Raw genomic sequence first — 15,204 nt, 5'->3', positions numbered from 1 at the left:
CTTTGCCCAAGTAGATACTGTAATGCTAAATGGTGGATGGAGGATCCTTCTTTGGAGAAGTGGTCTTATTGAAAGAAGGACCTGTAGGCCAATGGGGACCTGTAGTCTGACGGCTTACATGTCTAGGTGGCTACTTATTCTGAAGTAATGGAGCTTAACCCACACAAAGCATAAATGATTTAAAGTCAAAATGCCAGCCTTGGAAACAGATTCATTAAGAAGAGATGGCTAGAAGCAAAAATAAAAACACTAAAGGAATTATGGTTTGCTATGGGCCTGTGGTGATTATGTACAAGTTTACAATAGAAAAGTTCTGAATGCAACTTTCTGCCATAACCTGTTACTTTGTATTGCGTTTTGAGTGGTTATACTACACTTATAAAAAATGAATCCTGAAGACAATATTCTGGACAGGAGAGAAAAATAATTAATGATATCAAACATGAATGATTTTGATTTTGAACATCACTTAATCAACAGCCCTCCATTGGTTGCACGGTACTGGCAGTGCAAACTGAACATCAAGTAAGCTGATTTGTTTTTCATGGCGCTGGAGAGTGGCAGAATGTTGTATGTTGCTCAGGTATGGAAGGACGAATTTTACTCTACTTTGTCCATGTATTGATACTACTACTTTCATTTGGGAAGGGTGGATCATAAAAGTATAGAACAAGATATATATACAACAAGGGATGCATGGCTAAAGAGTTGCGGAAAGAAGATGAAGAAGCCATACATTTTGGGCATGAGGAATTTAAAAACCAGACAAGGGGAGAATGTGCAGGTATACACAGTGACAGTGCAGATTTTCTCTACACTCTTAACAATAATGGTTCTAAAATGGCACTTTACTGGGTTGTGTGGTTCCTCATAGAACCACTGTGGGACAAAGAACCACTTTATTCTGTGAAGGGTTATTTGTATTTGAAATTGGTTGGTAGAAGGCTATCAAAAGGATACTGAATGATCAAGAGAACCTTAGCCTGTGTGATTATATGCAGCAAGAGTCCTTTTAAAATCAGGAACCCACTGGTATTTCCTAAACGTATTCATAGCTATTTTTGAAACCTGTTTTGGATGCAAATAAATAAAGGTTCCTCCTGGACCTTTCATGCAACTGTTTCTTTTGTGGCTCTGAAGAACAACCTTGGCACCTTTTATTTTTTTTAGAGTGTACCCACTGGACTGTTGACCCATTCAGAGAAGATTCCTGCCTTCAGTCTGAGTGCTTCTGTGACCTTAAATTTGATAAATCAGGATTAAAACAGAATGGATGAATAATTAATAAATTGGTTGCTTTGCCATCCAGCATCAACATGGGATACTCAAGTGTGTGTTCCATTGTTCTACCTGTTCCACTGCATGATGGTTTATGTTTTTTTGAATGCCATTTACCACTTTGTTATCTAGGAATTTATAAGAGTGCAGATTCTAAGAGCTTGTTAATGAGAAAATAAATGATTATAATTCAGCAGCTGAATGAGCAGAAGTGTTTGGATATCAAAACACCAACATTTTGGAAGCAGACAGAGAGATAAGGTAAGGCTGAGTTGGCCAAAGGGGTGATTTTTATACCAAGCTGAATGATCATAATATGTTAAATCATCCAAGCAGATTGGATAGCTCCAACAGGGAAAAGAAGTCAGCTGGGCAAAAACTTTAAGGAACATTACAGGACAGCAAAATTATGGAATTTCTTAGGATAACATTACAAGCGAGAAAGGCTGCAAGGTCTTGCCTCTCTCTGTGTGGCAGGTAGATAGACAGTCAACAAAACATTAAACAAGTTTCTACTTTTGTTCTCTTCAATTTAATGAAATTTGCCATTTAAGTGTCTTCAACAACAATCTTCTGTTTCTTAACAAACCAAAAAACTGTATATCCCTCCCTACAGGATATGACACTTCTGAGATCTTCAAGGAAAGTTGACTGTGTGGTTCAAGCTCTAAGGTCACATTTGAGAGCTGCAGAGTACATTCAGTACAACATAATTTAACATGGCGAATATTATGGCCTTCACTGCAGAGAATCAATGAGGTCAAGGTGAACACGCAGACAGGGTGGTCCAGCAGTCGATTACAGAGTATACATTTTTAAAACTATGTGTAGTATTCTGTTTTTACCTGATCGGATGCAAGTGAGTGGTGATCTGGAAGGAAATGTGTAATAGGATACAAGAACACAGGTGATCCAGTATTTAGTAGAGCTGCCTAATCTTCTGCTTAGGAATGAGAGAGAAGACATGGAGATTCCACAAGAGAATAGAAGATCTCATGGTGTCTAGGTGGTGGCATGGTCCTTAACCATGGAGCCTGGAGCCATGTCATCTATTTAGTGGCAAAGTCAGAGAAGAATATCATAAATCAAGTTCTTTCCACCCAGAGTCATAGCGCGCAGCACATGGCTTCTGAATGTGAGGATTATGACTGGTATCCCTTTAAAATATTCAACTGGTAAGCTACCAGATACCACAGCAGTTAGTGCTGCCATTCCACCAGTCCAAAGTCTTGAGGTCAAATCCTGGGCTGAGCCCTGCCTGTGTGGAGTTTTTCCATTCTCCCTGTGTGGGTATCGGGTTTTTCTCAGCTAAAGCTGGTTTCCCAAAGATGTGCATGTTCGATTAGTCCAAGAGTGTTCATTAACCCAGTGTTGGTGCTTGTGCCCTGTGATGGACTGATACTCTATACAGGTTTAGTCCCTGCCTTCTGCCCAGTCCTGCTGAAATAGGCCCTGGCTTATCATCAACCTGAAAAATTACTTAAAAAAACAGGTGAATGCTTCCCTTTTCTATTCCTTCTCTCTGCCTCAGGGCTCACCATGTCTGTTATGCATTTATCCTCCATCTATACGGGCATCCTAAATGTTTAAATCTTTAATGGACACATTTCACTAGGCAGTTTTTTGGTGTAATAGGTTGGGAATGGACACCATGAAGGGGTTGTGGCTCCTTTTCTAACATTGATATCTGTTTAGGATCATTTTATGACTGTTGTTCTTTTTTATTGAACTACAATAAAATTTTGATTAAAAATGGACATATGGAAAGCTGCCCATAAGTCTTTAACAGCTCAAGGAAGTTGTAATGGGATGCCTCTAAAGCCAGCCTCAGAAGTTACCCCAGGATTGAATTTAAAGCTGCTTCCAGTGAGAGCTAAGCTGACTCTGGAGTTGTGAGATGCAAAGCTGAAGGACATAATAAGGAGAGGGCTGTGGTGGTGCTTTAGAAATGGAGGAGCCATACAAATAGACCAAAGGGATTAACCTTCTATAAGAAGACAGTGAGTGTTTCATATTTTACCTGATTCTTTTAATATCTTGCATTCTCCCTTGTGTATCCTTTTATTCACTGTCAACACACCTTTTTTATTACTTTTATTTGGCTTTTTTGGAACTGGAGAGATGCCAGTATAGCACTCTGAATCCAAAATGCATTTTTCAAGTTTTTAAGTTGACACCTGGTATATCATCACAACTGAGTGAATGGGGTTGTATTCAGTGTACTGGCATGCACGCGAGCAAGAGAAGCATCAAGATCTTGACAATCAATACTGGTAACAGAGACTGCCTGAAATTTCTCTGGCAGGACCTAAGATACTGTACCTTAAATTAAAACTGGGATTTACATGTACTTTGGCTCTCAGAATCTACTAGTCTAACTTTCATTCCCTCACTTTATTTTTCTTTTTATTACATCATACAGACAGTCACACTTTTTATCACACTGAGTCAATCTGCAATGATTTATTCATTGTCAGCCCTGATTAACATTCTGGAGCTAGTTCTCCATTTATGCAGTGACTTTTGTAGAAAAGTAGAGTTCATCCATCCAACAATTCATTTTCCCCTTTTTGGTTTTAATAAGAATTACTTCTGAATGCTTTGAAATCCCTTCCATTTTTTTTTTTGTTCGGCACCTCAAGACTGCCCTGTATGGGAAAACCTCACATTTGTGTTATTGTCGTCTCAATATCTGCTTATGCAAGACATCAAATCTTTTGGGATTCCTCCCTATTTTTGGTCCTGTAGACCCCACAAACTCTTTATTTTCAGGTAATTGTTTGCAGGAAGGGCGGCACAGTGGCGCAGTGGTAGCGCTGCTGCCTCGCAGTAAGGAGACCCGGGTTCGCTTCCTGTCCGGTTCGCATGTTCTCCCTGTGTCTGCGTGGGTTTCCTCCAGGCACTCCGGTTTCCTCCCACAGTCCAAAGACATGCATGTTAGGTGGATTGGCGATTCTAAATTGGCCCTAGTGTGTGCTTGACGTGTGGGTGTGTTTGTGTGTGTCCTGCGGTGGGTTGGCACCCTGCCCGGGATTGGTTCCTGCCTTGTGCCCTGTGTTGGCTGGGATTGGCTCCAGCAGACCCCCGTGACCCTGTGTTCGGATTCAGCCGGTTGGAAAATGGATGGATGGATGTTTGCAGGAAATGACACCTATATGATAATGGCAAAAACAATCAGGGGCATTGCCAGCCTCCCTGTAAGCATAAGTTTAATATGTCACTGTGCTCTGTGCAAATCTACCTTATAAAAACCTCTTTTTGTTACTCACATGTGGTACAGCAGACACATAGCCAGATTAACCACTGCCAAGCAAAGCAATATGACAAAAACACAGACTAGGACAAATGGACACCGTGCGCAGTCAGACTGTGGGAAGTTGTAAGCATGTACTATTTTTATCTGTTAAGTCAGCACAAAGTTGGAGAGAATGGTTGCCTTGTTCAGAATTGCATGATCATCTGAAGGGGGCCCTGCACGTGAAGAAAGAGTATAAAGCCTTGGAACATTGCCTGGCACACCTTTGAAGCCAATGAATGGATGGAAGATGTCGCCACCTGTTCCTGAGAATGCTTTCCGCATCTGCAATGATGACACCGACAGACTTCACTCCTTCGGCCCCCACTACCAGACAGGGTCTTGTCACTGGCTTCATTCGTCTTTGTACTATCTTCAGTGTAAGCAGACATTAAACAACGTTATTTCTCCTATGTGATTTCTTTCTGCCCATATCAGTAGGGAGGGGTATGGTCTTTTATGTTATATCTCTATAGGTTCAGGTTAAGTAACATGCTGCAATCACAAAAGAACTCACTCCCAGGGATTGAGTGCCCCCTGAAGGATACACCCCTGGTGGGGATTGGTCATATTACAAAAAAATTGGACCTTTTGCTTTGCACCCTTCCCCACCATAACCTGTCGTCTATGGGGATCGAAAGCTTTAGATTCATCAAAAATTTCCATCTCCAGTTTTCAATGGATCTCATCATTTTAGGGCCCCCTGATACTGAAAACATTGATATGTCAATGATGGGTGTGTGTCTGTGTGTCATAGTTTCTTGAGAAACTGGACAGAGAAATACCAAACTCAAAACTTAAGCCTGTTATGAGATGATGATGCACTGATTAGTTTTTGAGCCAAATTGTGCAAAAGAAAAAGGCACTCTAGAGGAACCCTCAAATTACTTTTTGATAATTATGGCAAATACTATAATTATGTAATTAATTATGAATTCTTCCAATTGCTATTGTAATGACCTATTTTATAATCAGAAAGATCAGCATTAAGGCAGTAAGTAATTACTGGAATGTTATAGCATAGTTTGGATAACTTGGATCCTAGGTAGCTCATGTCCAAATTTTTAAAATTATCTTTACCCTTTTGTTAATTTTCAATATATCTTATATGTTTCCCTGACCATTGGGCTTCTAGTGAAAAAGGTTAAAATAAAACAGATACTAGGTAGACCTATTGAAACTGTGACATTCATTATTCATTATTCTCATTCTACCTCGTAATTTTAAAAATAGTATCAAATTAGTTTGAATTTTAAAGCAAAATGCAGCCAATGCTTTTGTTTATAACAGAACTACATAAATAAATCTTGTAAAATAACATAGAACATAATATTTGATAATACTTAATACCAATACTGGTATTTATCATTAAATGCTGCATCAGTATTTTATTTCAATAATATGAACCTCTGAAAGGGTGAAAAAGGACAATTTTCTGTTACAGTTCTGAATTTTAGCCTTTAAACATTTACATGGTGGTGCATTGGTAATGTTGCTCTTTCACAGTAAGGAGGTCTGGTTTTACACCCCGGGTCCTCCATGCACTAAGTTTGAATGCTCTCCCCATGTCTGTGTGGGTTTCTTCTGGGTCCTCCTGTTTCCTCCAAAAGACAAGCAGGTTAGGTGAGTTTATGACACTAAATTGACCCGTGTGTGTATTCATCTTGTGATAGATTGGCACCCTGTTAAGGGTTTGCTCCTGCCTTGCCCCCTATGCTAGCTGAGATAGGCTTCAACCCCACCATGATCCTATTCAGGACTAAGTGGGTTAGTAAATGACTGACTTTTACATTGGAAAATCATTTTAATATTTCAAACATTTGATACAACTCTTCTTCCTTATTATGTACTTTTGCACTGCAAAAAAAGTAATTTAACAGTTAAATGTCTAGCAGCTGAGCTACCAATCATTTAACCATCAAAAACATTCAGGAGCATAGAGTAGTGTACTCAGTAAAATGAATGCAGTCAACAGTTATAATTCCGTCATCATTAATATTATATAGAACTGTTTTATTATGTAAAATCAAACCAATTCGAGCTAAATACTTCAGGTAATGTAACGTTTAACTTACAATATCCTCTAACGACCCGGAGATGTGCGAGACACATGAACGGAATTACCATCTTAACGCCGATTGCTGGCGAGTGGCCCTAAAAATACCACTGGGATATTCGCCGAAGTTTCCGCCCGCCCCTCAGGTCTTCAGCAGCACCACGCATTCCCAGCTGTTTGTCATGTACGCCAACCAGCTCCGCATCACCTGGAAACAGAGGCAACCCGGATACCACATCCCTCGGCTCACTATGAGCCGACCCAAGGCCAGGATCAAATGCGAAGCTCGCTGACGGCTACACATCCGAGCCAATGGGAGCAGCCGGGAGACGTGTGTGACCGAAGTGCTCTTCCAAGTGTTGTGTCCACGCCCTCTTATAGGCTGCACACGGGCTGCTTTATAGTCGACTTTCCCGGTATTCCCGCCCCCTCAGACAATACACTGCGACCTGAGGATCACGACCCCCCCGAGGTCCGGACCCTGAGAGCGTCACAATGCACGTTTTATATAGCTGCATGATATTAACAATACAATTTACCAGCATTAAAAGAAAAAAAAAAATCATAATTAGCTAACTCATTGGATGCGGTGCGGCGTTTAGTAAAAGAAAAAAGTAAAAAAAAAAAATGTTGGCTTTTCTGATATAGGATATGCTACAGCTTCGCCAGTATAGTGAAACGAACTCTGCATAAATCACCTTCCACAAACAACATTCTGAACAAACTGAAAAATTACTTGCTAACCATATCATTAAATGTTTGTTTCTTAAAGTGCAAAAAATATGGGGGTTATAAGGAAGAATTTGCAGCGTTCCTTTATGCAAATAAATTAACTTTATGCTAATTTAGAATTCTGCACCAACATCAGTTTATGGTAACGCAACAATTATTTATAAAATAGTCTTTCACGTTGAAACAATTTTTGATATTGACAGATAAGACACTACTTAAAGGCATATTTACACGTATCTATCTGTATAAATCTGTTGATTTTGCCTGTTTATTGTATTATACTTTAATAGTTATAGTTTACAGTATTATAGATTATTTTGCTGTGAAAATATACGGTTAATGTTGTTTATTATTACTGTATTTTTTACATTTATTATATTTTACATTTTTTAGAAACACCCCGAATGAGTGCGCCTAACCCTAATTCAGATTTTTTTATATTCTAAAAAACAAGCAGCAAACATTTCTTTATACATTTTGATTAATTTCGGGGCCCCTGTAGCCCGCCCAGCTTTGCGCTGCAGCACAGATTAGCCCAAGGCAGAAATCTGGCTGTGGGTCGACTAATCTGATTATGAAGCACTTCTGGGAACAAGGTTGGAAATTGATGGATGTCGCTCTCTGTTAATCTGCAATGCAAATTAATTTTTATGTGCATTGAAGCAATACAACACGTATCTGCTTATTTTTTATTTTTTGTAAGAAAGACTGCATTCCACCTCTTTGTCTGTATGTCCTCCAAGTTCTAATGCAGCTCAGCAGTTCGCTCTCCAGCACACATTTTATTCCTTACTTCACCTTTTCCTTTAAACACTGCCTTGTCGATGTGTGTGACCCTGCAGGCTGACGTTTAGGAGCTACAGTTGGGGACAATATCTGACGGTGTGTCAGGTCATTCTGTGCCAGATCTCCACAGTGGCAGCTTGTTGGCTGTCACCAGAGCTGTATTGAGAGATGCAGCTAATGACTCTGGCAGCTGTCTTGGCGGCAAGTTGCGAAGGTGAATAAATAAATAGGGCATTGACTGGGCTTTGCTCGGGGTGAATCTGCGCAGAGAAATCGCTAAGAGAGGGGACAAGCGACTTGTATGTGTGCTGTTTCCGGCTGGCCGAGGAGCCGATGAGTCACCTTGCCTTGTGAAAGTACTGCGGCGCGCCGCCTCGTGATCTGCCATCTGTCGGCGTGTGACGGGACTGAGATCTGTCGAAATGCTGTTCGGTAAGCTCCGCGTCTCTTCTATACGTCTCGATCTATGACGTGTCTGCTTATTTTTGTGCCTGCCTCCATCAAGTGCAGCCGGAAGATCGGGTGTCATATGACTGGAGAGGAGCTAAATATACAGTGAAAGTGCTCTTCTTGTAACTGGGGGTAGACCGTCTGCTGCCTGAGTTCTGTTTATTGCATTGCGTTGTTCACTAAGCGCTTTCAGCATAATATTTATAGATACAATATGAACGCATTTATTTAATAGATATAGGCGTTTTGTTTAGGATTCAATGCCAAATCCATTATCGAATATAGCTAATTGTAACATCAACATCACCTGCAAGGGTTGCAGTCAGCAGGAGTTATGAGCGAACTGAATTTGCATGCCTTGTGAAATATGTGACAGTTTCGGGAATTTCGTCGAAATGCATTGAAGTCTTTGGGGAAGGAGAAACTGAACTAGTTTTGAGTGGAATATAATGGTGGAATTGTCTTATAAGTGTCCTGAGGGCTAAGGAAGAGTCTGTCAACTGTATGGACTGATTATCGTGTCCAAAAATGTGACCTGAGCTGTGAGGGAGCAGTGCTAACCACTAGGACACTGGGCCTCCCTGAGATAAAATTAATAGAGTTAAAGGAATATTCCACCCCAAAATGTTTTTTTTTAATATGTCACTTACCCCATGTTGTCTGTAGTGATGGGTGAGAAAGAAATGGTTATTTTAAAATTTTAATTTACAATGGAGAGAAAAAGTTCATGATATAATAGAACCCAATAGTAACCAAGGCTGTACAATGGTGAATAATGTGAAAAAAGTCATAGAAAAAAGAAAACAAAACCACTCACGTTACTAGTGTCACGCAATCCACACGTCAGTTATCGAATCATGGTCTCAAAAAGTGCAAAACACATGCATTTTTTGCTAAAACATTGTTAAAGTGATACTCCCGGAAAAATCAGCATACTTCATAAACTGGAAATGTCTTCCTATAATACTGCACTTTCAAATTCAAGATACAAGACTCCATGATTTGCCTCTCCTCCCAATTCATGGCTTGAGAATGTGCTGTTTATGATGCATTTTGTTTCCCAAAGTACCTATTTAACAATATTTTAGTAAAAATACATGAGTTTTGGGGTGACACAGTGGTTATGTTGCACCACTGAATTTGCATATTTTCCCCTGTTATAATGTGTGTTTCTTTCAGATGCTCTAGTTTCCTCTCACAACCCAATGACATGCAGGATAGGTGAAAAGGCATTGCTAAATTGGCATGTTTACCCTCTGATGGACTGGCATCCCCAGCACAGAATGTTCCTACCTTATGCCTAAGCTTCTCCAAAATCCTGCTCAGGATAAATAAGTTTGAATATTGATGGATGGATGAATGCATTTTGTGTCTTCTAAGTATATGACTGGATAACTGACAGGTGGTGGAGTGGGTAGGTATTTACCAGTTTGCTGGTAAGGGTGGCACCTGCAACACTGGCTGCTACAGCTCTGTGATGTCACACTGGCCTTGCAAAACATCATGAGGAGCTTGGAAAAAAAAAAGTTTGACTAAGCCAGCCACACTATGAATTTCTAGGGAAAAGTTAGCAAACAAGGTCACCAGCTAACCCAGCAAATTCCATGCATGAAATGCTTTGGTGAATTTTGCCCATCGATACTAGTTAGGAGTATACAGTCATTCTGCAGATCAATTCAGTTTCTCTTTGTATTGCACTCTCTGCTGAGTGCAGGTCCAGAGCACTGTAACAAGTTCACAGGAGAGGTACAATTATATCCACCTTAATAAAAGGATACGTGCGTCTGACTGTGTCCATATGGTTGCTATGTCTCTGCCATTCCAGCAGATGGTACATCACAGACATTGACACTGCTTTTACAAATCCCATACAAAATGGCTTAAAACAGAGACATGAAGTGCATGGTGTACTGCAAACTTTAATGCTAAGGTCTATTTTGATTATTTAGATTTAAACCTATCTTAGATGGGTAGCAACGCTAGTAAACATAATCAATTACTAAGTACATAATTCAGATACACAAAGTTATCAATATCAGCTATACATGAAGCACAAGACATTATGCTGACCAGAATGTGGCTAAGTGGCATTTTGGTCTTCACCCATCACTGAGTAGGACCACCAGAAGATGCTAATTTTGAAAAAGAAACCAAGAGAGATTTACCTTTTCTACTTCCAGCAGTATAATGATCTCATTTCAAAGAAAGGCAGAGTCCTGGTGTGCAGCGAGCAAGTACATAAAAAATACATTTTTCATTATCTGCTGGCCTCATGCTGTCCTGCAAACATCTAACTGCACAGTGGTTAGCAGTGTTCCTGGACTCCCCAGGGCCCTGTGTTTCAGTCTGGCGACCTGCTTAGTCCGCATGTTCTTTCTGCATTATTGTGACTTCTTCTTGTTCACTTCAAAGCCATTCAATTCTAAACTTGTGGTGTAGCAGTTTCAATTTAGGCATTTCATGGCCAATACATTTTCCTGAGCAGATGGTGGTTGTGAGGCTCTCATTTTGCATTTACCGTATATACTCATGTATAAGTCGGGTCTTGAAACCCGAAAAATGGATCATAAAATCAGACCCCGACTTATACGCCCGTTCAAAAATACGACACTTACATTTTGTGACATCTTCTTGCTTCCTCCAATCTTGCACCAGTTTCTCAGACACATTCAATTTTGTTATTAGAGCAGTTACCAATTACTTTCGCTATTTCAACGACTTTTAATTTAAAACCAGCTTCATATTTTCTTCTGATCGAACACTCCATTGTAGATAAGGGATGCTTTTACGATAATGGTGTATGAAGGAGTGATATACAAAATAGTGCAAACAGTACTACCGTGTGGTCACGTATGGAACAATACATAAAAAAATGCAGTGTGCTCTGTGGTTACTCTCTCAGTGGGGAGTTAGCATATCATAATCTCTTGGACCAATAGTGTGAGTTTTCCGCATTCGACGTATATGACCGACATTGTAAAATACCGGAAATTATATGGTAAAATCAAGCCCGAACTTATCTACGGGAGAACTTAAATGCGAGTGTATGCGGTAAGTCTTTATGACTTTATTTTGCCAGATGATGATGATGTCCAAGAATATTCCAATGATATGAGGCCAACTGAGACAATCCAGGCACCATGCCATTGTTTAATTAATTTATTGTGACACAAATGGGGCATGAACTTATAATTCTCAATACAATTTAGCATAAAAGGACAAATTATTAGTTAGCTAAGGTAATGTTTATGTTAGAGGTGTCTGTATACATAATTCTGGTATGGCTCCAGCAGAATTTTCATGCCAAAAATCTAACTGCTAGGAATCACAGGGGATGATGGATTACATGACACTCTTGCGACTTCTCATCACAGTTTCAAATATCCCAATACAGGCTGGCTGACATATTTTGGCAGCCCATTACCATGGAGCATCCTTTTCTGATCTGTCATATTACAACAAACTCACAACATCAAATAAACTTTTGTCCAGACTCCAAAATTTCATGAGTCTCCCTTTTGCTTGTGCAGAGCAGGACGCCTGTTTTCCTTCATGCCCTGAGGCCACCATTTCTTTTCTCTGTTTTTCTTCTTCTTGTAGAATTTATTGGGCTCTTTCCTGTTTTATGGGATTTGTATGCCTATCAAATCCATTCGATTTTGTCCTGGCTATACGCAGAACATTATTACTGAGTCACTGGGGATGTCCCATTACAAAATAGACAGTCATGAGTATATGCTGTGACTGTCCACAACTCTTTAACATAGCATAAATGAAAGCTATTGCTGAAACTTACCAATTAAAGTTATGTAGTGTGATAGGGGCTTTTAAAGGTTAAGCCATCAGTGCATAACATCTACATGGACCAATTTCTTAGAGATTTGGTTATAATGTGATGCTTCAGGGCATGATGTCTCCTTTATCATAAGTGACCAACTCCTGTTTATACTCTATTGAACATTTGGGGTGAAATTTTAAGAAATGATAAGCGGCTGTATAAAATGCAAGCAATACACACATTTAAATTTACACTCATTATTCTGTAAAATGAACTAAAGCCAATGCCAGCAATTTAATCATCTGCACAGTTTCTGATGACTTTAGATTGTTCCCCACTAAATAAGAGAAATGTTGCATGGTAAGTTCACACCATTATTTTTTGTGAGGCTGAAATTAGCTTCTCATTTGCAGCTGCTTGTTCAAGATGGTTCTTTATTCACACGTAGCATCGGTGACTGCAGCAAAAGACAGTGGTGTGAACTGCATTCCATTACCTTTTCTATGTGGCAGGAAAGCAAAGCCTTCTAAACTTATACATCCATCTGGTCCAAGTGTCAAGTTTAAATTAGGTGGTGGCAAATCACAATATCTGACAGGAAGAGAATTTGTGGTGTTGGTCCACATTAGCCTTCATACTTGGAATTTTAAACAACAGCCCCTTCAATGACAAGTCTTGAAGAAAGTGGGTATAGTAAAGGTGCCTAACAAGCATCCAACTTAATAAAAGAATCAGTGTCTGAGTGTCTGTGTATAGTATATGTGCATTATGTTGCTATGTCTCTGTCATTCCAACAGATGGTGCACGAAAAACATTTGTAGTAATACAATGCATTTGCATTTGTCATCCCAACAGATGTTTTATCACAAAACACTTGCATTAATGCATTTTATTACTACAAATGTTTATGATGTGCCATCCTTTGGAATGATTCCAATACATTCCAATACAGTATATGGTGCACTTCAAATTTTAACGCTGAGGTCTACATTGATTGGTTAGATTTCAACACATCTTAGACTGATAGCACAGCTAGCAGCCAATAATTGGACAGTGCCTGCAGTAAAGCTTGCAGTGACAAACCTAAATGTTAACATGTGACTTTAAGGAACTGATGTTTTAAGACATTTCTCACATTATTTCAAGAGCAGATGCCCCATCATTAAACCACATGTGAGATTTGGGTATGAAAAGGACACAAATGTGGCACCCACACATTGTGGCTGTATAGAATGGGGCAAACCTTGGCAGCAAATAGGAACGGTAAAGTATAAAATCAAGTTGCACCATTTTTCTGGTCAATTTTTTAAAAAACGTTTTAAATCTGAAAGATTTTTAGGATGCCAACCGAGTCGCCCCTTTTATTTGTCACCAGACAGAATGAATTGAACAAATATATGAAAAAAAATGTGCATCTTTGCACTGCTCCTCAATCCTTTATGGCAGTCAGACTGGAAGGGGCGGAGCTAAGTGCCCTTATTGGGTGGCTTTACAGCACTGTGAGGGAAGAAAACAAAGAGGACAAAGTTAGTTAAAGCCACACCCCACCCCACCCGCACCCCTGTCATCTCGCCGGATTATTGCATACCTTTACCAAGCCCGTGGAGGAGTCCTCGGACATGCAAGTGTGACACTGTCCAATATAATTGTCACCTTGTGTTTGACACACAGTCCCTACTCTTTGAACCTGCAGCCTTAAAAATAAAGACTACACTGGCAGTTTGGAGAAAATTTAAGCAAAGATGTCAGAAATAACCTTCTAGATAGTATTTAAAGTTTCTAACCATTGCTTTTCCCACAAGCTTCTTCTTGTCTTGATGTGTTTGTTAGTTTGTTGGTGAAATAATCTCTCACATGTATAGTATTTCAGTGTGTTAATGGTGCCTAAGGCTAAATCCACACTACTATGTATTCATTTAAAAAAATATTTTTTTTATGATCTCTGTCCAATCTAGCCTTTTCACTTTATTTATGAACATAATTTCATCCATATTAAAAAGACAGAAAAAGCATACGACGTAATCATCCACTTACACTGGCCATGCATGCAGCATCGATGTCTAAACTGGCGTACGCTGTGTAATTTTGGCACTATTTTAAGGCATGATTTGCAGTTGTCGACTAATTTTCTGTGTCTGCTTGAATTTCAGCTTCATTGCCTGTCATTCCACATGTTGTATGAAAGTGGTTGCAGTGCCCAATTACATTTCACAACTGAACTGCACACAAATCAAAGAATTTCTGACATGTCAGAAATTTCAGTCCACTGTCTTGTAGTGTGAGTAGTCGCAAGAGACGAATTTCTGATATTGCCATCAAATATACCAAAATGCATTGTGCAGTGACCACAGTGAGCCCACATTGTACACGTGTGGTCTCAGCACCCACATTGCGGTATCTCAATCGGATTGAATGTATTTGCTTGTGCAGTTTGGGCACATATACAACTGGCAACTCTATCGTGCAGTGTGACTAGTCACTTGATGAAAGGAAAGTAAATATCATCATAAGAAACAAGGAAGTGTGAAAGCTAGAATAAACCAAAAACTTGAGTGAGTGGAAATGTGTATTTGAGTGACTGTCAGAATGTTAAAGAGATCTCTGTGAATGAAATACAATTTTAAAGGAAGTTGAAGTGAGCCTGATAATATGCTTTGTTAAAAACAATGGGTGAAAATATGAGGTGTCGTGTGAATGGATGAAGCAGTTGATAAGTGTGCCAGTTGAGAGGCCACTGTCACAGAGGGACAGTGGAGGCTGCTGTTTTTTGAAAAGCTATTTTTCTGCAGTATGTTGAATGTTGCCCTATTTTGTGAAATAAAGTACCCA

The 15,204-nt window shown here is 39.6% G+C and overlaps 1 protein-coding gene across 2 annotated transcripts in view; it reads right to left on the bottom strand.

The window, feature by feature from the left end:
* Positions 1-6,926, bottom strand: part of LOC120538937 (2-hydroxyacylsphingosine 1-beta-galactosyltransferase-like) — a 41,311-nt gene extending 34,385 nt beyond the window's left edge. Inside the window, exon 1 of one of the 2 annotated variants that reach the window (XM_039768564.1) lies at positions 6,649-6,926. In XM_039768564.1, coding sequence (XP_039624498.1) covers positions 6,649-6,700 — 52 coding nt within the window. In that variant the 5' untranslated portion in view covers positions 6,701-6,926. The remainder of the gene's footprint in view (positions 1-6,648) is intronic. The other variant, XM_039768604.1, reaches the window with a different exon arrangement.
* Between the last annotated feature and the right edge of the window lie 8,278 nt (positions 6,927-15,204).

This window comes from Polypterus senegalus, chromosome 1 (genome assembly GCF_016835505.1).
Source record: "Polypterus senegalus isolate Bchr_013 chromosome 1, ASM1683550v1, whole genome shotgun sequence".
Taxonomy (NCBI): Eukaryota; Metazoa; Chordata; class Cladistia; order Polypteriformes; family Polypteridae; genus Polypterus; species Polypterus senegalus.
The sequence above is the reverse complement of the archived record's forward strand: the minus strand, read 5'-3'. Positions and strand labels throughout refer to the sequence as shown.